Source organism: Lineus longissimus, chromosome 4, assembly GCF_910592395.1.
Source record: "Lineus longissimus chromosome 4, tnLinLong1.2, whole genome shotgun sequence".
In the NCBI taxonomy this organism is placed as follows: domain Eukaryota; kingdom Metazoa; phylum Nemertea; class Pilidiophora; order Heteronemertea; family Lineidae; genus Lineus; species Lineus longissimus.
The window spans coordinates 6,300,687-6,325,050 of NC_088311.1; the positions used below are offsets into that span (position 1 = coordinate 6,300,687).

Below are 24,364 nucleotides of genomic sequence, written 5' to 3' on the forward strand. Positions count from 1 at the left end.
GTCAGTCTTGTAAACTTAACCTGTCCAAAGTTGTTGCCTATGTGAAATGGCGCCGATACTCACCTCATTGTCCACGGTGACCTCCCAAGAATAATGTGCAATGATGACACCTTTAAATCCAGAGTGCATTTCAAAATACATGTATAATTTGCTAGATTATTGCTATAGTTATTGCAGGAATGAAAACGACCAAATCCCATCAGATACTAAGACTCAGTGACAGTAAAAGTCATTTGAAAATATCCTAAAAAACTTGGAGCAGTGTTGACTGTGAACATAATGAGACATACCGCTACTCTCACTCACAGTGCAACACAGTAAACAACAGAACTAAATGAAAAAGACTTAACACTTGTTTTACAAACATGAAGTTTAATTTGTCAGTGGAGTATGTAAAGGGAAGCAAAAAGTTGCAGAACAGGACAAGAGAAGAGTTTAGATGCAAAATGTTCAAACCACCAAAGGTAACATATTTAGGTTAACATCCCTTTCTGATTACTTTTTGTAAGTAACCAAAGTTATTTGAATTTCCACTTAAAGCAGACAAACATGTAAACCCACATTGGGGACACTTGAAAATATTACTTTTTTACAAAAGTCCAGAAGTCTGAATGGTTTGCTGCCCTTCTCAAAATTGTGCTATATGAATGTGTTGTTTATCATTTTTTATCATTATTGAGCATTTTGCATTTAATGTTCTCACCTCAACTGTGATGAGCATTTAGTTAGGAATAAGCCGCATAGTCACACACAGTGAACATCTAGAGAAATGTTGAAGGGACTCTTATGTCAGTCAGGCCATGAAATACTTTGCCTGACCAACTCCAGGGGTGCCAGAATCTTACCCAATATACAGAATGCAAATCACCCAACAACATTACGATAATTGTAAATCTATACCAGGTTAGATGCTTGTCTTGACATAAGAGTCCCTTTGAGACGAATTGTGTAATACTTTGTGTTATTAAAGAAAATACAGCATCATTTGTTTTATTTCACAAAAAATAGTGATCCTGAGTAACGAGTTCACATATAGTGTACCATGTTCACAACAACATGATTTTTCTTAGGTCAGGGGTCAATATTTATTCTAGAAAATGTCCGATAGTAAAAATGTGAAAAAGATTTCCATTAAAAAAGGCCAAATACACACATCTCACACATTTAAAATTCTTCTTTTACTTCACTAATATCATGATATAAATCAAATGAAAGAATCTGGCCCAAAAAACACCAAAATCAGAATTTGACAAACCAACACCTTAAAACAGACACTTTTCAATTGTTTTATTCATTTCAGTTCACTACACTAAATATCATTGCTCAAGGTAACCAGTCAGTCAGAACCTGCTGCAGTTTAACAAATGTTATTATGCATTTGATATAATGCAAAGAAATAAACTGAGATCATGAAATAAAACCAGTACAGCCTAAACCAAGTTAAAAAGTCTATGGTACTATTTCCTACCTTTTTTTTGACAGTGTGACACCAATACATCACCATGTATTTCAAGTTATTGTGTCTCTTTAATATGATCAAGACTGTACATGCAAGATATCAAAAACAATATCACAGACAGATATGAACATGTTTCTGGAATGATTGGGGATTGAATTTTAAAACACTTGCAGCCCTCATACACTATCTGCTTAATCACCTGTCAGTATATAGTACTTTTCTATATCTATCTATCAACTGTGAACCCTTCAATACTAATGGCCCTTAGTGTGGACCTTCATGTTAGTACCGGTAGTAATATAAGTCGTAAGCCCTCTAGCAAGAAATCATGAAAACAAATGAGTTTACAGTACCTGTTAATCTATCAATTCTTCATTATCAGTCTTCACCAAATACATGGCCAAAAATCAACTCTTTTTCAACACAATACAAATGCTTCGTTGATCCGAATAAAACATTTAAAACATAAAATAAAGCACATACATTAATACATTGTACAAAAAACTTACATTGTTCTTGGTTATCTCAAGGATTTCACATGCAGGCATACTCATGCTACAAGTCCTAGTTTACACAATGGGAATTGGAATATATTGAAGTTTACCTTCTGTGCATATAATTTACACAACTAAAATTTGTTCAAATTCAAATTCAAATTCAATTTTTTTTGACAAATGAAGTAGGCCTTAAAGAGATATAAGGGAAAGGAGTGAAACACCTTCAACTTATGGAGGTTTACTAACCTAATGCTGCCAGTCTCCATGAAGTGAGGCTAAAGTTTGGTTTTATGATGTCTAATGACGCAAGAAGTTGCTAACCCCTCTTACCTAATGACTACCGGGGTGACACATATGCATATATATGGAACCAGTGGACTTACTGCTAAAAGCACTCGGGAGTTCGGACTTAGGAAAGCTGTCTACCTGGATGTCAAATCGTCATGAAGTAACTCCTAACCATGGATAAATGATCACAGTAGTTATTATTTTCATCATAATTGTTTAATACTTTAAGAGTGAAACAGGCAGCCTTGGGAGTGTAACATTGTTCGTGCAAGAAGAAATGCAGAAATTCAGAAGTATGCCTAGTCAGGTGAATAATACTGTATACTTTAATATAAAAGTGTTCCTGAAATTCAGGTGTGAATTTTGCAACAATACGTCTAAAGTACTATAAACAGTCTAAGTATGATAAACTGGGGTGAAACTTTTCAATTGAAAATAAAATTGCCCCTTTTCCATGTCTAGTAGGTGTAAACATCATATGTTGAAGACCAGAACAATGGGCTGACCCATTTTGGAATTCGGTCTTCAAAGGTTTTGTGGAAGTCGGTCACCTCGTATTCACCGTGTAGGAATTGGCCAGAGAAAGATATCTCCATCACTGGTTCATCCTTGCTGCTTGATGTTGTCTGAAAAATACAAGAAACAAACCACATTTTCAAAAAAAAGTAGCTTTGACAGCCTGCATGACTGTTTTATACTTGGATGTTTCTTGCTTTGTGAAAGTAGTTCTTTGAACTTAGAGAATTTAGAGGGGGCAGGGAGGCGTGCCTGGTCCTCCAAACATCGCAGAAAAACTAGTTTCTCATGCAGATTTGGTACAAGAAATGGCCAACAGTTGCGTCCTCCCCACCACCAATGATCAAAATCCTATAAACCACCCTGATTAAATGACATCCACTAGATGAACCAACATTTTCTCTTCTGTGCGTGGGCGGGAAATATTTGAAGAGAAGTGTCTGAACTATGTTTGACCAGTGGTCCTGATGATTATATTCAACATACAACCCAAGTAGTTTTATTATAAGGCGAAATGAAAATTCAGTTTATAAGGAACCACACTCTAAGTATATCTGAGGAGAGGGATGAGAATTTTGAAAGGGGTCAGTTACATATACCTGTACATTTCATTTTGAACCTATTTTGGCATAAAGTGGGAGAGGGGGGAATGTGTGTCCGCCAGTGCCTGATGTACGACCCCGAACGAAAACCTAATCAGAGGCCCAAGACCCAATAAATCAAAGACTGAAAAGTTGAGCCTATAGCTTCTAGCAAAGGAACAGCAGTACAACTGACAATCAATAAAAATTGTGCAACAAAGTAAACTCTACTGTAGATTGGGTGTTTACTTTCAATTAGAAGCGAGTTTACAGAGCTGATGAATAATCCGACTCTGGAGTAGGGATTTTTACCAAATAATGCAGAACCATATACACGGATAAAGACTTCTAAGTTATCAGGAAGTCATAATTGACCAACTGATGCAGAAGTTAACTTGAGATCAGATTCGATTGCAATAACCATCAGGTGACTACAAACCACAAAACAATTTGTGTCATTTAGTTTGTCAATTGAGCCAAATTCAAGATGGCCGACAATGCCACCATTTGGATGCAGTACTGGTCATGAAAAATCCTCCTCTTGTTGAGCCAAATACTGCAGAATACCAAGGTGGACAGCAGAAACTAGTTCAAGTTGGCCATCATTTGTTTTGTCCCTGGCTGTCGCTTCTAGCAACTTCAAGGACAGAACTGATGTTAGCGCAGATTTGCAGTCGGCTCTATGACGAGACCAATGCTAGGAGTGCTCAAGAGGCTGTTGTACATACAGACGTTTGGGACAGACAGCAGAATACACAGCATAGGACATCCGACATGTCCAATGGTTGGCACGAGTTCAGATCAGTTCAAACCAACTCAAGGAGGAAGTCGTAGACACAATCAATATGCAAAAGTACAGACCCAACGCATGCACTTCTCTGATAAGTAGTTTTGAGTCAAGGCGACACAAGACTAGAGATACCAAAGGTCAAGACATGCAAGAACTTGGCGAAAATGCATCATGATGCTGATGATGATGGTTCAATGTGGTGCTATTGATGATGATGCCCTAGTGTGGAGAAAAGACATGGCCAAACTAGCAAACAGTTGTGAGTCAACTGGTGTCTCAATTTTGGCAATTTAGGGCCAATCCTACTTGCGAAAACCTTCAACTTTCAGAAGTTTGCCTTACTTATTTTTGGTTCTACCTTGCGATATCAATCATCTGATTGATCATTTTCGAAACCTTAATTTCCCTTCTTTAGCACCAGGTTAATCTATTGTTCTGCCCCACAGTATATCCCAGTGAAATGGTTACCCAGGCAACCCGATAAACATTCACTTCATTTTAAACATTCTATTTGTTAATGCCATTATTCTATATTCAGAACAGTTCTCAGCAAGAAATATGAAACTTGATAAATATTTATTATTCCTATATTCACTTTCACTGTCATGCATTTGATGAATGAACTGCGGGTATTTATACTCTCAGACAAAGCGAAGCTCAATCTTACTTCAATTGTGATCAGACTAATTCAATTTCTAATGTAACAGGCCAAGAAAACTTGTGACCCTGGGCATGTCACTTTGTCGATACCTGTGCCAGCCAGGGCAAGCCAGATGCATCTTAGTGAAAATGACTCCTCCTTTCTTGACGACTGGCCCGGGTCAAAGTTTCAGAAAAAGTCTATTATGGTAGTACAGGCCAAAAATAAGTCACACACAACTACAAATGAATGAAAAAGATAACTTTTTGGGTCTTAAATCGAGATTGCATGTGCTATCATTTTGGGATGAACTCTGAGTCTGACCCCTGAATAGGAGGGTCAGTGAGGCAAAAATCGCAATTGGCATCCTACTACTGGTATTTTGGCATGCAACACTGGGTGAATGCATTAGAAGAAGAATTAACCCCAACAAACATTTGCGCCATTTCCGATAAGATTTCATGCTAGTCGGCCTGATCCTTCATAGTGTACAGATAGGATCAAGTAGTATTATGGTTAAGGCAACCTCTTGGCCATGCCATCAAACCTTGCTGGACATGATTGATCATGTTGACTTACAATATTGACCTGAAGGTAACATCAACATTCTAATGCCTTGATCAGCAAGGAGTTGACAAGTGGATTTGCGCTTGCTGTTGCAGTGGTAATGGATTACTAGGCCCAAAAACTGCATTTCAGATGGTCAGCGTTTGTCCTGCCAACCTTTTCTCATGATACTTTTGGTCTAGTTTTTTTTTGTCCAATAACCTCCAGTTCAGATTACAAATCTGAAGAACAGGGTTGGCTCTACTGCCACGACATAACTGGCCAATTTCGAATTGGAAAATGATTTGGCTGCAATATTCAACTGGGAATTGTAAGAGAAATTATTACCAGAATCACTGTCACCAGAATTTTTCTTTTTTTCAAAGTGTTCTGACTTACATTGCACAAACCATGCAGGTTTTCTTCATAAAAAAATTGCCAATACTTCTTTCTCGAAAGAAAGTTTCAAAAAGGCACCAAATGTTCATTCTGGCCGACAGATTTCTGCAGTATGCTGGTAAAGGAACACCCCCCCTGGGGTGGTTTCAACTTTCCATTTAGGTCACCTCAATGAAGCGCAAACGAATATTCGGCAGATCCATATTTGTTCTCCGAAAATATCTTTTGTATAAGGTGGCTTGTTTACATTAGAGGAAAGTGATCTGCATTTTGATGAATTGGCTTGAAAGAGGCAGATATAGCGCAGAATAAGTGGGTTTGGGTATTTTAGGTTTTGAGAGAGCGAGGTCAGACTAAATAAATGTTGCATGTGAAGAGGGTCAAGCTGTATACAGTTGAGGTGGGAGGCCCTAATTGTATTGGAAGAGAGGACCAAGGTGCCTTCTCGAGTCCTTTCTCTGCTGATGTTAATAAGGCAAGGCAAGACAAGGCTGGACAAAAATGGTTTATAATCTCCTTTCTTTAGAGCTAAAATTGTTCCTTAATGACGCTCAACTCAATACTCAAAATATCTGTAAAAAGACCACGCCATAAGCGTAACTGCAAATTTATCATATTCATAATCAGAAACCCTTAAACATTTTGTTTAAGGTAAGTGTACATGTTTGTGCAATCGAGTTTCAGACACCTGGGGAATACTGCATTAATAAACGGCCTAAGTGGCCGATTGTCATGAATTCCAGCAATGCAGAGTCAATAGACAAAGCGAAATGCGTACATCCTAGAGTATACTCGACAAAATCTGTTCTCACTTGTCTCTACTCGAGCTGGCACTACTTCCAGCTTACCCCTATACCTGGGGCTCATTAAAGCTTACCAATTCAGGAATATGTACACGTTTCGCTCGGATGGTGCAGCTACAATCGTGAGTGGGCGCATGTAAATATTCAGGAACCCAGCACATCGATGAATCAATGCACATGTGCGACTGTCATTCTGATCCACCCATTTTCTTTGGATATTCCCGGCTTCAAAGTTACAAGACACTACATCTTTATAATATTCAGCACTTTGAAAAACGACATAAAGTGGTATTATCAGAATCTAATACGAAACAAATGCGGTTTTTTTTATTGTAGGAAGAAGCAGGACCCCCAGATTGGCTCACAGTGCCACCTACTATAGGAACCGAGCTTATGAGGAATACTATTTCAGCATAAATGAGGCGCTGCAGCTGCCCAAGTTTGCTTATGAATAGAACTGGAACTGGAACAATCTGGAATTGTCCTGAATGTTTGGGATAATTTTATATATGTCTGCTTGGCAACAGTAAACAGCAACATTGCGTATTCTGCACAGAAAGAAAAAAATCCATTATTCGTGTACTTTAAGATATCTTTTTCACACGTTATTTGCACTTTTTTTCAGATGAACTTTAACGTTCTGTTCGACTGCTGCAGTTTCTGCGTGAAATCACCAAAAATACGAGTGACATTTTCTCGTGAAAAAGACTATAGAAGAGGGGTGAAACGTTTTATTCATGCTATTATTAGTATTTTGGTCTATTTTCCAGCAGTGCAAATTGGACAACTGTAGTTCAAACTCTTTCACTTATGCGCACTGGAAAGCATTTACACTTTTTTAGGCCACATCAGAAATGGCAAATATTCAGGACCCATTTCAATAAAACGTAAAAATTGTAACACAAATTGAAATATCTGAATATGGTATGAAGTGGACCAATTGAGGCTAAGTGCAGCTTTTTAGCAACCTCATTTTCAAAACCACTTATTTGCATGCATAAGCAATGGAGACCGTCATTTAAAGACAACCCGAAGTTTCCATAAAATTGAAAAGATCAAACTGCATTCTTTTTGGGACACTCTCTACAGCATTTTGTCCCAAATGATGTAGAAATTATCAAACAGATGGAAAGCAGCATGTTATGAATCATTAGAATTCTTGTACGAGATGAACTCGCTGCATAACGACTAATTGAGAGGAGCTAATGAAGGGTCACCAAGCATACAAACACGAAAACAATAGCAATGGAATATTTTAATGACTAGTTGATGATTGGTGCACTGAGCTGAAGTTGTAATCGATACTTTTAGGGGGTTGGGGAACAATGCATTTGGTATCCCATGCACACTCTCTGCCAGATTTGCAGGTTCTTGGAGAATCCTAATGAGTTATTTGATGAACGCACGAAATGGAACTAACAGATCTCAAGTGCAATTTCCATGGTGATATTAACCCTACAGGTTGTAAGTCTGCCTTTTTTATCATCAAATATGGAATTTTCATTCTTCCAGATCTGGTGCAAATGCACAGTGGCTCAAACAGTATTGAAATTTATACCCTTCAATTACCCAATATTTTACGAAAGTACATGTAGATGGTGGAATTTCTGGACCACGATCGAGTAATTGCAGCTATGTACTAAACACTATGGAAGAAAGGTGATATTCTCAAGGGGTCTGGCTTACTCTCTGGAGTTCTTGTTAACATGCAATTACCCTTGTTTAACCTAACAGTTGCTGCGGTCGACCACCAACCATTTCATGATATTCTACATCTAGCAATCAGACAAGAATAGGCTGGGTTTGTAAGAGGCAAAATATTTCTGAACGAAACCTCATGACAACCAGGCATTGCCATTGAGCACTGTACTCGCCATAAATGGCCCCCACAATTTGCTTCTCACCTGCAGTTCGACCCAAAACTCCCAAGGTTTGGAGGGCTTCGTTCCATAGGAATAGTAAACCCAGTAGGTGTCTCTCTTGATCTCGGCAGGAACTTTGGTTGGATGCGGGTGGCCATTCCCGATAGACCACTTGGTGATATTCACGCCTTCTCTAACCTCGAAAACTATGCCGATGTGATCAGGGCCTGGAAGAAGACAAAATATGACAATGTCTTTATCAACTATTTGACCAACTATTATTTTTCTGTTAATAGGGGCTTTATCATATCAAATTACAAATGTGCTTAGTGTTGGGCTTGGTGTGATGATAGGTTGCATAGATTTTACCACTGAGCATACCTCAATAGATTCAGCTTAAGCAACCTGTCTCCAAAACTGCTCAGAATACGTGGCCAGTTACAGTATGGCTCACATTCAGGCTTTTCTGATGACTTGGTGCCACAAAAAGACCATTTGTGGAACCAAACTTCAGGACTCCTGCTAATTGAAACTCCCAGGTTCGCTGCATCAAGTGCACATGTGAGTGTGCAGATCTGTTACAAGATGACCCATTTTTTCTAATTTTTCCTTCAAGCACAACACACTTAGCTCATGCATCACACCGTATCGAGTACTGTATAGAACCTCTCTATTACAGACACCCATGGGACTAAATATGCTGTCCTTAAAGGAGGTGTCCTGATTACAGAGGTCAAATAGTATAGAAACAACCCATTTAGGACAGCCACAGTCTTTTTAATAGAGAAGGTGTCCTGCCAACAAAAGTGTCCGCCATTGGATGTTCAATTGTACCGCATGTACACTAACAGTGGCCGACAAGCCGAGAAGAATTAAAGTGGCACTACAACACACACGGGCGACATGTAAATTAATATCATAATAAATTTCGATTCCAAACGACAAGCATACTTGACAACGCTTGAAGATAGGCGTGAACGGAATGCGAAATTTACATATGATGACATGCACATATACTGCCATCTATTGTGTGTCGTAAAACTATATGTGTCGTCTGCGCTACCAGTATTCATTACTGAAGAGTGATTACGGACTACATCTATGAATCTGAATGGGAACTACACGTACACCTGTCGGATTGAAATGTCAGACATCAAAAATAACGTAGATGTTTATCCAACCTACCTGTAACTGCCAACTTGAGTAGCTGCTTATTGCCTTCCAAGAATTTTCTATCGGTGAGTTTGACAATAACGCGTTTTTCTGGAGGGATGGTTAATTTTGGACCAGGAACATACCAAGTTTTCCTAGAAAAAGAGAAATTCAATGTGAAAAACAAGAAGTGTAGAGTAAAGGAAAACAATAACAAGGATAAAACCTTCTTAAGTTATGTAATATACTATCACTCCAAAGCCTCTTCATCATTTTTTAAATCACCACAAGCATTATTGAATTCATAAAGGGTCATCAAAGGAAATGGTTGTTAATTTCTATTCTAAAAATGTTAATTGGGCATAGTCAATAACTTCAGAGGGATATGGACCTACCTCATCATTGTGAGCATTGGTAATAAATATGGCATTCCACAATAAGGGCCATCACATTCATGTGGTTTTGCACCCTCCAACTCTTTGAGGTATGGAATTAATGCCTCTGTGCCGACAGCATCAAACGGGATGAACCACATGCCCGAATCTGTCTTCGTCACCTCTCCTTCTTTGTTGTAGAAGTGACGTTCAATATGCTGAAAAATAAGAAAAGGACTGATAAACAATATAATAATAAATAAATTATTATTTGTAAAGCGCCTGTATCACTTGAAAACAAATGTTCACCGGCGCTGGTGAGCTCTATTGAAAAGAAGGGTCTTGAGTTCTTTGCGAAAGGTTGAGACATCCGATGTAGCTCTCAGGGTGGGGGAAAGAGAGTTCCACAGTTGAGGTGCTAAAGTGGCGAATGTTCGACCAAGGACTAAGGAGTTTGTTTCGAGAGATGTTTGAATATGACACAAGAGTTTGTTTAGATCATCTACATCCTATAGACATAGTTTCGGAAAGGAGGAGTTCCCTGCTAGTGGTGTTTCTAAGTTCTTATTGAAAGTCTACAATAGTCAGACCTATAAAGGCCCATGAGGTGCAAGCTCTACGAAGAGTAAATGAGGGCGTTTATGATGTGTGCTACAGTATGATAAACAAGCAATTGCAACGAAACCGGCCAGGTTTACCCACATAGAAACCCAACAGTGTGACCGTTATACTCACTGAAACAACATGTCGCTGGGTTGTTGGACCGGCCAGGTCGTACCGGTACGGAAAGCCCAACGGTGTGAATAAGACAACAATGAATGTTGCCAAGAAGATGCTACCAAGACACAAAAGGGTGCGCTTCATGGACCTTGTGACGTACACGACACTTGACTGGAAAAAATACATAATATGTTAATGAAAAAAAACCCTGAAAATAATACACCAGTCTACGAAAGTATGAGCTGATTAAAGGAGCTGAGCTGTTATTTTTTCTCTCCTACTTATTCTGGACGAATTTGGTTCCAGTCAGCTTTTAATCAAATTTTAGGGTTATATCATGTGTGCTGGTGCATCTAGTTTGGAGACAGTCACAACCCTGGAGAAACACCACAAAGAAAAACAGCTTTCCTTACCTGATAACTCATATGAATGATAACCACACCAGCATTGACCAACCCTATGAATATATCTGTGTTGATCTCTGTACCAACCCGACCCATCAGTGGGACAAATAACACATAGACATTATAGATGAGATATGAGATGGCGAGGCTTGGGAATGCTTGAGATAGGAGATGAATCACTATGTACATGACCCTTGCATCTGAAAATATAGATGAGACCAACTGAAAAGTGATGATAAGGACCCTGATTAGAGACTGTAATTTCAAAGTGCCAACAGAATCAAACTTATGTCTGAGATGAGTACCAATGCTGGATTCAAAATGTCAAAACGTAGTCCTAGAGAACTGCTTTATCATATATCAGCAGGTACACGTTCCACCAGAATGAAGAGAACCCCTATGATTGCAATAATCTGTTTCAAATTAATAGGTAAAGTATATTTCTAAGTTTTGTATTGGCAAAAATTTGAAAATTCAATCGATTCTGCAAAAGTGATGTCGCACATCTGTCAACAACATCTTGACTTATCATTTGATCAACAGTACCAAAGGACAAATCAAGGAAAATTTAGCGCAAAAGTTGCACAAGATGCCCTTAGTTAAGGCCTTAAAGTACCTACCCTGATATCGTAAACCCCAAATCTTGACACCCCTGTCTTTTATCATTAATGGAAGGAGTACAAGGAGAAGCACAAGAAAAGCTGAACCAATCTCTGCATATGTCATCACAGTCATTATGGTTGCCATGATCACCAAATTAGCATCGAAGTATAATCCCTCTATATGCCACATATTACCAAATCTCTGAAAGAAAATACATACACATGTAAAGGGCAATGATCTGTTCTCTATTACTTGCAATTGCAAAATATTTCTTAATTTTCAATTCTGAAAATATCATGTCACTTGTGACTATGAGCAGGTCACTTCACTGATAGGCAAAATCTGATTCTTTCCAACTGGGTCTGTGTAAAAACCAAAGCGTTCAACGGTTCAGGGAAAGCAAGTAAACCAAAGTGGGAAATGGATGCCTTAGGCCATAATTAGTACTTAAATGAAGTGATACCATCCAAGCCTAAAGCAGATGATGAAGAAGGTGACTAAAGCCTGAAGATAAAGTTTCTCACCTTATAAAGATATTTTTTGGCGACTATATGTACCGTGAGATTTGCCATGACAGCAGGGATGATGTACAGACCAATGACATTGAAAGTATGCGTATACCAAGACATTCGCCTCCCCATTGCGATCAGAAGTAGTGCCACCAAAACCACGCCAAGTAACGTAGCAATCCAAGCAATGAACATTACAACAACGGCTTTTACGAGATTGCTGAGGTACGTGGTTCCTGTCAGGCCTGGAGGAAAAGCAGACGGACAAAACAATCATTTGATGTTGATTGGAATACGAAATGTTTTCCTGATACAAAGACAAAATAATGGCACTTTATAGTATCCTTGATATCTCAATGATGGACTGATTGAAATCTAACAATGGAAAGTGATTTTCATTGAAAATAGAAGCAGATGTATTGATCAAAGATAAAAGAAGAGAAAGTAGATCCCATCATGAGTTTTTTTAATACTGTTTACCTATGAGACACCATCAAGATAAATTACAACTTGCCAAATTTATGTGCTGAAATATTGCCACATGAAATTCATCCGGCATTTAAATTGGCCGTTCAAGGGGTGAACATCTCGGCACCAAAAATCACCTCGGCCATGTTGGAAGAAATGATGTCACATTATGGGGAGATTTCTTCATCTGGGAAAAAAGGGTCTATACAGAAAACAGATTTGAATAAAAAAATTCAGCCACTCTTACCGTTTGTCCTAAATCCAGCTGTTTTTTTAGCAATGCCAATGAAAACGATGATCGCGGTGATGTAATTGACGAATCGGCCAACTCTGTCTGGGTACATAATGAGGAACTTGCCAAGGATATCATAGAACACCATATTTCCCTTTGCCTCATTTTTGGGGTCTTCCAGCTTGGGAGAGCTTGCAAGTCTTTTGACCAAAGCCAAGAGATTTTCACCTAAATAGAGAAAAGTGCAATGGAGTTTGTTTTTTGAAATATTTTGTTCACATGTCCCAAATGTGTGATTTGTGAGGTTCAGCATTGTTCCTCTAGTTCACAAATACAACAAAAATGGCTTGGTAGTACACACTACCATCATAATACTCTGTAACCATACAGAGAAAACTCGACTGGCATCAAGGCATACTGCCTGGTGTACATCATTTTAGAATAGAAGTAATGGCTTCATGACCCGATTGTGTCTTTTCCCAAATTTGCCTTTTCATGATTAAGGCTACAAATTTGGTCTCAATGCCAGTTAATTTTACCTGAGGCAAACCATCATAGAGAGGTTCTAATAAATGGTTGTGGAGATATAGCAGATTTAGTCGCAACTTCAAGGTGAACTCTAGTCTAAGTTTGAAAGATTAGTTATTGTTTCATTACTCTTTACCTCCTCGTTGAAGGCATCCTTTAGGAATCCTGTCAGCGGTATCGAATTCTGTATGATAAACATAACCATTGTTGATGTAGGCTATGTCAATACCTGTAATTATAAGGGCACTTTGAGCTGCTATCCAGTGGAAATGTATAACTGATGCTGAGCATTTACTGGTCACACTCAGTGCAGACACAAACTAACTGAGCTTCGTTGAGGAGTATACACTGTAGTGTATAGAACGGAAAATTTTCGCAGCATAAAATTTTCGAATGATATATATATATATCTGCGACAGAATATTTTTGCGAATCAAGAGATTTTCTTCTGATGAAATTTAAATTGTCTACATTGACATAGCGCTCTTAGTGAATAGGCGCTGTAGTGCATTGATGGCTATATCAGAATCCTCAAATCCACTGTCAACAGGTCTCCTTGTGACCAGTGATTGATTAGGCCATAGACTGACATCTGGGCAGTCATTGACGCATTGAGACATTTCAACTTCAAAAGCTATTTTTTTAGAGGTCCAAATCTGAGACGGTCATATATCACCCTCTAATAGAAATCCACCAGATTCTTATAAAAAGTGGCTCTTAACAAGTCATAAACATCATACAAGTCATGTATTTCAAAGAGTTGAATCACAAAACATATTCATCCTTTGGTTTATGGCTTCACATACAACCGGTCGATATATAGGCCTACTTGTTATTATCTCCAGTCACGAAGGCTGTCTACGGGAGATAAAACAGTCTTTCCTCCAATTTGTTTAATCGGATTCAGGAATGACCTCTTGTCCAACGGCAACGCTGACAGTTTCTCTGGAGGTACCAATCATTCAGTTTTACACTTTTGATAATCGTCTTTTGATTGAGACATGAATGAAACAGAATGTCCTCCAAGACTGAGAGTCAAGGCAAGAGCAGGGCAATGTTTCCATACATGTATGAGCTAAGTATGAAACCTGCAATGAACACAGAGACACCAGGCACCAAAAACGTCATAAGCCTTTAAAGTGGGTGCCAACAAGAAGAAATCACAGCTATGCATAAAAAGAACTCTACCCTCACCTGGAATGTTGCCAAAATCTCTATAGATTCTGAAGTCCGTATCGGAGGGGATGAAGCCACTCTGAAATATCTCCTGGCCAACGATTGAGGCATACGGATAGACGGCGGCTTCAGCATATGCTTTGACAAGCCAAGGGTTCTCTGGACCTTTAACAAGAGGATACACATTAAGAAGGATGAGCCAGGTTAAACACATACCCGGTATTATCAATATGATAACACAACATTTAATTTTGTTTAATTCTAGTTGGCAAAATCTAGCCACATTGAGACAGCAGATTTGAAGTTATCTATCATTATAGTAGGACTTCAGATGATTCAGGGCCGATCTTCATCCCATTTTGATGGATCACTCACTTATTACTTTGAATCGGCAGAAAATTCCAGATTTTATGTCTGGTTATGCATCCAATGAGAATCTGGGAATATATTTCATTTTCTGTTGATTGTGGTAATTTGAAGTCCTAAAACGAGCATGTGACACTGTCCTGATGGTATTCCCAGTGAGTCAATACAGGGATCGTTCACTTCTTCCTATCACTCACCAGTTTGAAAGACAAGTTCTCTGCCTCCTGACCCCGCAGAATCCAAATTAACAAAAGCCCTGATATTCTTAGCCCATTTGTGCTTGGTAATGAATCCATGGCTAGCCTGTCAGAATAAAGTAAAAAAATTATCATCAGGGAGACCCTCTCTTATAAAGACACCGCATTTCGTACCAATTTGGTCATTTCCAATGAATTTGACCTCTGTAATCTGGACAGCATGTGTCGTACATGAATTCAACATGAAGTCAGAAATCTTATTCTTACATGAAAAATGTGGATTTTTTATAGCACTTTTCAGAGTACACAGCCCAGTATGCCTCAATTCCTAGCCAGCTCAAAGCTTTTCATCCTTCACAATTTGTCCACTCTTATCCAGGACAATATGACTGCAAACGACGACATTCTACTCTAAGCACCAATCTGTAAATCATCATTACCTGCAATATATTTTCTTCCGCACCATTGAAATTAAAAACAATGTTATACTTGAATGGTCGCTCATCTTGAGATAATATCCGCAGTGCTTCTAGCATGAGTGCACAGCTAACAGCATCATCGCTGGCACCTGAAAAAAACAAGAGTGTCATTGTGTAGGTGGTTCCTGCAGCATGTCTTTGACTGTTCCCAGATTGTGATTCTACATGAGGTGTGTCTTATGCTGTAATCAACCAACAGACCTAACCAGGGAGTTGCTTTCAACTCTTGACATGATGATGTTCCTAATAAGTAAATTGGTGCCACACATGTCTTCCAGGCTTGGTTGTGACTGATGGTTGTGACCATCTTGATCATTTCAAGTTCATGAGTCTTCTGTAAACATGATATTTCACTGTATTACATGAGTTCTGTGGGCAAAGGCATGATTATAATCCCCCCCCCCCCAAACTGCAGATCTGCAGATCTGCAGAAGGAAATTATTTGGGCCAACTTCATTGGCCTCCCATCAAAATATATCAACTCAACTCACCTGGGCTTCCAACAATAGAATCAAAGTGACAACTGACAAGCAGGGCATGTTCAGCTCCAGTCTTTGGTCCAAACCTCACCACAACATTCTTAACCAGGTCATAATAACTAGAAAACTCGCCGAGGAACTGCAACGTGAACGTCCCTGAAACTGTCTGAAGATCGCTCTCAATCCAATGAACAGATTGTGCCTTTTTCTGAATATCGGCAATTTGGTCCATCAGGTACTTAACAGTGTTCTTTTCATTTGCAGGTGAGCCAACGATTCGTTTGCCCCATTTTGTGATGGCCAACAAATCTTGATATGCCCTCTCAGCAACAAACATGCCGGGTTTGGCGCTCCGTAGATCAAGTGGTTCGGGCAATTTTCCATTTTCGTGGTGCACTATGCAAAAAAGCATAGCAAAGAAGGCAAAGATAACGATCCACATATATTCCCTGACCAAAGCAGAATCCTTGGTCGCTTTCTTGCTGTCATTTGATTCATTTTGAGCTGACAGCCCATCGTCATGTTTAGGCAAATTCGGCCGGTGTCGAACAGTGGAGGCCATTTTTATGGGAAGCAGTATCAGCATAAAATCCTACGGCGATATCGCCTAATTGACCACGTGACGTCGATTTTATTACACGTGACCTTGTCAATCAGCGGGACTTTCAAATGGCAGATTTCTCAGTGACATCACGCCCAGTGTGAACTGGATGCTAATAAGTAGTTTTAAAAATACCAGATAGAGTGTCCACTCCTCTTATTCATAGTCCTACGATAAATCAAGTGTTTCGTAGAATACACACGTAACAAAGGCCAGATGCCAATCGTACATACACCGCGACATTCAAATTAGGGACGGACGGCACTGCTCGCTGTAGTATCAGTCATATTCGGGACGGCTCCTGGTTTTGCAGTAGTTAGCTAATTGAAAATGCGGCCCCGCGACCTTCGCATCAAGACAATCGTTTGCACTCTTGAGCCGTATGTTTTATTCGTGAAGAATATCGAAAACAAAACTGATGAAAACAATGTATTCTAAGTTAAGTCCATACGCACCCTGTGGTGAGGGGAGGGGATGGGGCTATTGTGAATCATTGAGAATAAATGATAAGGAGTAGGCCCTTGGATCGGGAGTGAAATCAAAATCACGATGATAGGTCTCATCACGACGCTCAAGGGTTGCGGAACCTGTCAATGACATAATATATACATGTAGACAGTAGTGGAACATGCGAATGCAAAAACAAACACGTGGAGACGCATCCGCAAAGTCTTTGACATTGCAAGTCTGCTCATACTGGGATCCCGGGACTGGGATATTAGCTATTACAAGCCACAGGGAGGACACGAGACGACAATAAAATCATTTTCGTAAAAATTACATTCGAAATCAAATCAAATCGAAATACAAAAACTGCCCCAAAATCCATACAGTCGGGGGAACTGCCATATAAGAGAAACAAACGCTTCACCGATCACCCAGAATTTAGGAATGTTTGTTAGAGTACCGGCTTTTAATTAGTGATTTAGCCTTCGTTGAAAAATTTCACCGGGTCATCTAATTCACCGTCCGCTGCGTCTACTGGGTCGTAACCAGCATTAGAGAATTCATTCGAATGATCGAGTCCCTCGTACTCCTTTTTCTGCAACATTCTGAAAAGTTCAAGAGTATACATAACGTATTAAGACAAACGATTGGAGACAGTGAGTTTTCTCCAAAATTACACACCAATATTGTGAGAGGTGCAGTGGTTAATAGTGTCCAGGTGGGGGAAGACTTGTGTTTGAACGTCAGTAGTGCCGCTCACGTTTGCTTCTCTCAAAATGATTTCGCCCCGAAATAAGAGATCCATATAACTGAGTATAGAAGTTACTGGGCCGAGAGGACAATATTGATTGTCCTATCAAAAACGAAAGTGGTGGCAGCAAGTGCGTGCAAAGTGGTTTTACAATTTACCTTCGCCTGACCATATAGATTACTGCAAACAGACCGACGGCAATCAGGAATATAACCAACACGGAGATACCAATTGTGACACCTGCAAGAATTATCATGTTCAAGAGCAATTCAATTCAATAAAAACCGGTTATCTTATCTCATTCTGGTGTAGTAGTAGAAAACGTCCCCCAATACACCGGCTTTTTCTTCTTAAAGGGACAATATAGGCAGTGCAGCTAAACAGGCAAGATAAAGTTACACAAAGTCACAAATAGGGGTCTCTCACATCTCACAGTACGTCGAAATGATTCACGATTGTGCGAGGAATATATTTAGTGCCGAGTCTGCATGGCCAAGGCCCTTTACTGTGTTTACTAGGCACTTGAAGATGGCCAAATTAGCCCCTCTGCTGCTGCCTATCTATAGTGCCCCTATGACTGAGACTGTCAAATAAGAAAAGAGCCAGGTGGGCGGCCGAGATTATGTTACTCTAAGTCGCCGGTGGGGGTCTCCACACCTCACGCTTGTTCCAGGAATATTTTCTGATTACTCTACTTCTTCACTACCGGACCCAGGTCTTTTTAAGTGTGCATAATTATAAGGTCATTAATTGGCCCATGACCCTGCCTCTGTTTCCATGCCAAAGTTATGTTCATATGCTACCCTTATGAACTTTACCTTAAAGCGGTCAATGATTTTACTTTACCTTGTGACAACAGCGCCTGCGGCTCATCAACGACAGTTCCGTTTGCGGGGGTTGTTTTAATTTGGAACGATCCATTCGTCGACCCTTGATCAGTTGGTGGCGTATGCGTCTGTGGTGTCATGGTTACACTGAATGTCGAACTGTCATTACCACCTTCTGTTTGGCTTGGAGTTACGCTTGCTGTTTGGCTTGGAAAGGTACTAGTAGCACTTCCTGTTGGAATACTTGCTGTCATGCTTGGAGTTAGAACACCAGTTGTATGGCCGGTTGAAGCTGCAGTACTCGGTGTTTGATTTGAAGTTGTAACACTTGGCGTTAGGCTTGACGTTTGACTTGGTGTAAGAGTTGGAGTTGTTATACCTTTCGTTTGGCTCGGAGTTTGAACAATATTGCTGCTTGGCCTTGTAGCACTTGGTTTCAGACTTGGACTCATTGCCGCACTTTGTGTTGCGCTTGAAGTTGTAGCACTACGACTGGGGGATGATTCACTTGAACCTTGGATAGCGCTTGGTGTTTGGACAAGAGTATGACTTGGTGTTTTGTCCAGAACTGCAACACTTGATATTTGGCTCGGTACTGTACCAATTATTGTTTGGCTCGGTGCAATGACACCTGTTGTTTGACTTTTGGTCGTGGCACTCGTGGTTAAAACACCCGGCGTTAGACTTGACGTTTGACTTGGGGTTAGACTTGGTGTAAGAGTTGGAGTTGTAATACCTTCCGTTTGGCTCGGAGTTTGAACAATATTGCTGCTTGGCCTTGTAGCGCTTAGTGTTTGGACAATAGTATGACTTGGTGTTTTGTCCAGAACTGTAACACTTGATATTTGGCTCGACACTGTACCAATTACTGTTTGGCTCGTTGTTATAATACCTGCCGTTTGACTTGTGGTCGTTGCACTCGTGGTTAAAATACCCGCCGGGGAGGACATCTCCGTACTCGCAACAACTGTCGGCGGCAGATTAGTAACATCTTTCTTCACAAACTCGCAAATATACCCTTTGGTATTGCCACAGTCCTGGTCATCCCATGTCCAGCTGGCGGGGGACCACAACAGCACACAGAATTCCGTGATATTGTGATCCTTTGATGGTTGGTCCGTTGCCCAAGCAGCAAACGGAAGTTGTCCTGAAAGCAGAGTCGTGACAACATGACTTGGTACCGAGTTGATGCCTTACTCATCACCAAGGTTGATATTTTGTAGTTTATACTGTAAAATTAGGGAGCATAAAACCAGGAGAGTCAGACGAGTGGATGTCTGTTCCACTAAAGAGAGATTTTCAAAGGGTATTCTTCGTATTTCTTTTCAAAGTTTTTGAGTTGTCACAACAAAGTTTTTTAGCTGTAACTAAAAGTTAATTTCTGTGCCTCCCAAAGCAATATGTTCGATTTGGTCAATCTTTGCCCAATATAATTTACGAAGACGAATATTTCATTCAGATACCGTTATTGACGCTGGGGTAGTAACACCAGGGTCCAGTTTCGTTTTTCGATAATGTCTTCCAGCAGCATCCTAGGTTTGTACAGCTCTGTTCGTCGGCATTGTCATGCTTATGACAGTCGACCCGCATGGTGCTGGCAAGATCTGGGCTGCACTGTGTTGGCCCTACAAGAAAGGCTGATAGTTGTAGCTTACATTCTACAAAGCGGACATAATATTCAATTCGTTGAATCGCCTCACAACACTATAATGTCACAGCACCGGAGTATGATAGATGTATGATATCTTAGCCTCGTTGGGCTATTTCCGACGGTGTTGTGCATAGACTCTCACAGTTAGTCACAACGAAACAATCTCCTTTAGTCGGATGACATTTCCACGGTGACACTTTTCGTGCAGTGGGCAAAAATGAGCTTTCGGGGTATTTTATTCATATGGTCGGATATCACAAGACAGCAGGACGAAAAGATGGAACGCTTAGTCGTCAGTCTTACCGTCTGCCCAAGTAAAGTATTCCTGCTCATGGTTGTACGGGTAGAGTCCAACCCAAAAGTCCGAGTTCTTAGCAGCGGGAATTGTACCAAGTTCTTGAACCAATGTCTTCTGCGTAATGTTGTCTTTTATGGCTACCAGACTTCCTCCTGCTGTCCGGCATTTCTCGTACGCGGCATTCCATGACAATGCATTGAGGACAACATCATAGCAGTATGATTTGCCTTCGATTACATCGACGGCCGTGGAGATTTGTTTCTCACATGAAACTGAAATAAACCGAAAAAAGGTTGGGATAAAGACAAGGAAGTGAGTTACATAATAGAGAGGTTCAGATTTTGATTCGAGAATGAGAATGCGAAAACGCAGGCATTTTGGCGATGGATATCGCGTTGCCTGAAATGATAACTTTGAAAAGATCAAATGATTTGAAATCGCTCAGAAGTTTTGTGTTCTACTCAAACGCTTAAGACGACGGCGACTCCCCACAGACGGACAATTTCTTTTCGCATTGATTCCATGAAACTTGCTGCTGTGCTCTTTTGTGGCGTCTGTGACAGTGATTGCGAATCAACACAAATACCATATCGGCATGACCAAAGATTTTTCACTGCCGGAAGACTTACCACCGGTCGTTGGTCTTGTCGTCGGAGAGACGGCCAGGGCAGTCGTTGTCTCCGCCGTCGAGATGGTGGGCGGAATAACTGCAAAGGTAAACCGAATCAAATTATTTTCACTGTTTTCTTGAAGCAACTTACAAAGTTTAGAGTTTTTACCAGCGAATCCGTTTATCGAGAAAAATCCTTCTTCCGAATCATGTCGCAGCATAAAGGGAATAAACATCTACTCATTAGGTGCCCAGAGGCTGTTCATGTTCAGCTGGGTAGAATGAAAAAAAAGTGTTAGTACTCCTGTTTTATCTTACCAAACTGGCAGATGTAGCCAATATCGCTGTGGAAATGTGCCACATCACAATTCTGATCATCCCACTTCCAACCATGGTCATGCCACAACAGAGCACATGAGTTTTCCGCGTCTCTACTGGGTTCATCGGGAGCCCAATCATCAAACGGGAGACGTCCTAGAAGTAAAGGTTGCAAGTCTTTCCTGTCACCATGGATTAGAAGCGGGTGTAAATTTCCTTCTGACAAAACCGTCTGCATACCCAGGTTCAAGTGTAAAAAGACTCGCAAGCACAAGTGCCATTGCGAAAGATCGGAGTGTGATATATCATGTGATGGGGGCAGACGAGGAGTAAACAAAAACTAAGGAAGATTCTCCTACAACTGGATAAACTTGTTAGCCATTGTCACATTTTTGTCATCAGGTGGCGCATTCACAAGAGGTTCCTAAATATTCGGTGGTGTTGCAATTGTGACTTTGCCTATACTTAGCGGTTGAGAGATACGTCAGAGAGGTTAATCTTGTGATGTGAGAAAAGACCAGTACGAGTGTGAAAGAGTATTCTGTCATCGTTGTCTTCGTTCCGCTCACCTCTCTCTACGGTCGGGTAGTAACACCAAGGTACGCCTTCAGTTTTCGATTCTTGATAGCAGCATCGTGAGGTGTTAGTGCAGTAAGCTTCGCCGTTGTCAGGTTCGCAGTCAACCTTCCGCGTATCTTGCAGCTTGAATGAACAATCGCCACCTGTGAAAATGAACTGTCGTTTTCAATGCACTGTCGTTTTCAATGTAGATATTGATAGGCGCAACCTTCCATGTTCGCTCGGACATGTCCATCCCATTTTTAAACCTTGATATTTGATAGGCACAACTTACCGTGTTCGCCTCGGACATGTCTATCGTATTTTTAAACCCTGATAACATACTACATGTATATAGTTAAAGTCTAGGCGTATGTGTGGGCTGTTTGAGGTCAGATTGACTCGTGGAAGGTTGTCTGGTTGATAAGTTTGATGGATCAATAATTTTCCCGTCAGTCACACCCAATCAAGACAGATTGACGATTGTGCTTGTAAATTGTACGATACGACTACTGATAAATCGGCTCTGACTGACTGAACTGCCAAAGACTGCATGATAGTCTGTCCACCCGCCATGTATAAATGTACAGACTGGTTATTGTTTAAGCTCGGATGTCGAGTGGATATAGGCATACCGCTGCAATTCATGTAATCAAACCACCAGATTTGGCAGTTGGTTGAGATATAGCCGAGTTTACAGCAATCGAATAGGCTTACCATCTACCCAAGTAAAGTGATTGTTGTCAGAAGATTGCTTTAAGGGGTAAAGCCCTATCCAGAAATTCCAGCTCGAAGCAGCATTGATGTTACCAAGTTGTCCTAACAGCATTGCCTGGGTACTGTTATCATGGATGGTTACCAAGTTCCCGCCGGCCACACGGCAGACAGAATGCGCAGTCTGCCATTTCGTCTTTTCCAGCACCGTGTTGTAACATAGAGATGAGCTTGAGAATGTATGGACGAGATCTGGTTTAGATGCAGTCAGGTAATTTGGACAAGGAGCTGAAAAAAGACGCGGGGCTGAAGTTGACAATGATAACGCTATTTGTTTTACTCACGATCCATCAGCGAAGACAATTGTGATTGAGTCACCACCTAGCGACACCCAGTCTTGTAATCAACCAAAACACTAAACTGAGCTACATAGCTTTTCCAACACGAACATGGAGCAAATGATCTGCTTGACACGAGAACGTGTGGACACGGTTTGGTGTTGTTTGTAGGTGATTTGGACTCGGAAGCAGACGTGAAGACGACAGATCTTACTTATGAAGAGTTGACAATGATAATGTGTTATTAACAACAGTTTTAAGTTTCCCCTTGAAAAGATACGTCTACTATCGAAGGGTGAAGGCTTATTGTATAATTCTAAAGAAACCCAAGACCTTCAATACCTCAGAGATTGAAAGTGTATTATAATAGAATCTCTTATAATATCCCAGGACATTCAAAACTGTTACACCGGTGTGCTGGAGACGTACAACTGTCTTATGATAGAGTGAAGCCTCATTTGAGTTCTACAGAAAGGTTCTCGCGATAGACCGCGGGTTAAGTTGTGAAGTCGAATGATAACCTTTGCCATATTTATATCAGACCATAAATTCCAATTCAAAATAGTGGGCAAGACATACCTGATGGGTCCGCAGCGGAAGAGACGCCGGCGAAGACAAGAAGAACGACGACATAACTCGGCATCATCATGGTCATTTTATTAAGTCTATCCTTTTACATTCTTTGCCAGCATTTTTTTGTTTAAAGTGCTCTCGATAACAGCCAGGGAAATCATTTTGAAAACGTACTTGACACAATGGCCTTCTTTCCAGTCACAATTGATTATTGCTCAAGTGGGATTTTCTGGTGATATCCATAATAAACATGAATAGGCCTATCTATCTTGGCAGAAGCGACAAGACCACAATTGATTTTTTAAGCCTTTTAGCAGTTAAATTGTCAATGTTTGACCGCGACGCATCAAAGAATGCGTGGTGTTGTGAATCTGAAATTTAGATTATGTTATTCCGGACAGTCGGGCAAGTAAATGGTGAAAAATAAACTGGTGATTGACCACGGAAATTTTTTGATAATCGACAATTAGACAGACTTTGATATTTCCACTCTTTTCAGCCAACTGACAGAAAAAACTCAAAACACGCCCCCTATTACCCAATTAGCAAAATTCGAAATTAATTTTTTCATCAAATAATTTCTTTATATCTGTAGACTTGCCACAACAAA

General features: G+C 40.3%; 2 protein-coding genes across 2 annotated transcripts; both read right to left on the reverse strand.

Annotated features, from left to right (window-relative positions):
- Positions 1 to 365: 365 nt before the first annotated feature.
- LOC135485922 (endoplasmic reticulum metallopeptidase 1-like) lies at positions 366 to 16,654 on the reverse strand. Its single transcript, XM_064768309.1, has 14 exons — positions 16,081 to 16,654; positions 15,551 to 15,678; positions 15,111 to 15,216; positions 14,566 to 14,712; positions 13,508 to 13,600; positions 12,859 to 13,071; positions 12,159 to 12,388; positions 11,652 to 11,835; positions 11,041 to 11,231; positions 10,643 to 10,798; positions 9,929 to 10,125; positions 9,567 to 9,688; positions 8,424 to 8,608; positions 366 to 2,870 (listed from the first exon to the last, which is right to left on the reverse strand). The coding sequence occupies exons 1-14, from the start codon at positions 16,652 to 16,654 to the stop codon at positions 2,703 to 2,705; spliced, it is 2,694 nt and encodes an 897-aa protein (XP_064624379.1). The 3' UTR covers positions 366 to 2,702.
- On the reverse strand, positions 16,510 to 23,957 carry LOC135485923 (mucin-2-like). Its single transcript, XM_064768310.1, has 10 exons — positions 23,761 to 23,957; positions 22,847 to 23,131; positions 22,141 to 22,293; positions 21,572 to 21,727; positions 21,273 to 21,350; positions 20,649 to 20,915; positions 20,158 to 20,319; positions 18,714 to 19,841; positions 18,026 to 18,107; positions 16,510 to 17,721 (listed from the first exon to the last, which is right to left on the reverse strand). The coding sequence occupies exons 1-10, from the start codon at positions 23,834 to 23,836 to the stop codon at positions 17,595 to 17,597; spliced, it is 2,514 nt and encodes an 837-aa protein (XP_064624380.1). The 5' UTR covers positions 23,837 to 23,957; the 3' UTR covers positions 16,510 to 17,594.
- Between the last annotated feature and the right edge of the window lie 407 nt (positions 23,958 to 24,364).

Bases quoted from the DNA above. Each gene is read 5' to 3' on its own strand.
- LOC135485922 (XM_064768309.1), bottom strand. From the start codon at position 16,654: ATGCTGATACTGCTTCCCATAAAAATGGCCTCCACTGTTCGACACCGG. The intron at 15,217-15,550 runs GTAATGATGATT...TTATTCTGACAG, and splicing joins CGGAAGAAAATATATTGCAG to GCTAGCCATGGATTCATTAC. The intron at 10,126-10,642 runs GTGAGTATAACG...CTTATTTTTCAG, and splicing joins CCCAGCGACATGTTGTTTCA to CATATTGAACGTCACTTCTA.
- LOC135485923 (XM_064768310.1), bottom strand. From the start codon at position 23,836: ATGACCATGATGATGCCGAGTTATGTCGTCGTTCTTCTTGTCTTCGCC. The intron at 20,916-21,272 runs GTAAGTCTTCCG...GGTTTATTTCAG, and splicing joins GACAAGACCAACGACCGGTG to TTTCATGTGAGAAACAAATC. The intron at 20,320-20,648 runs GTAAGACTGACG...CCTTTCTTGTAG, and splicing joins ATACTTTACTTGGGCAGACG to GGCCAACACAGTGCAGCCCA.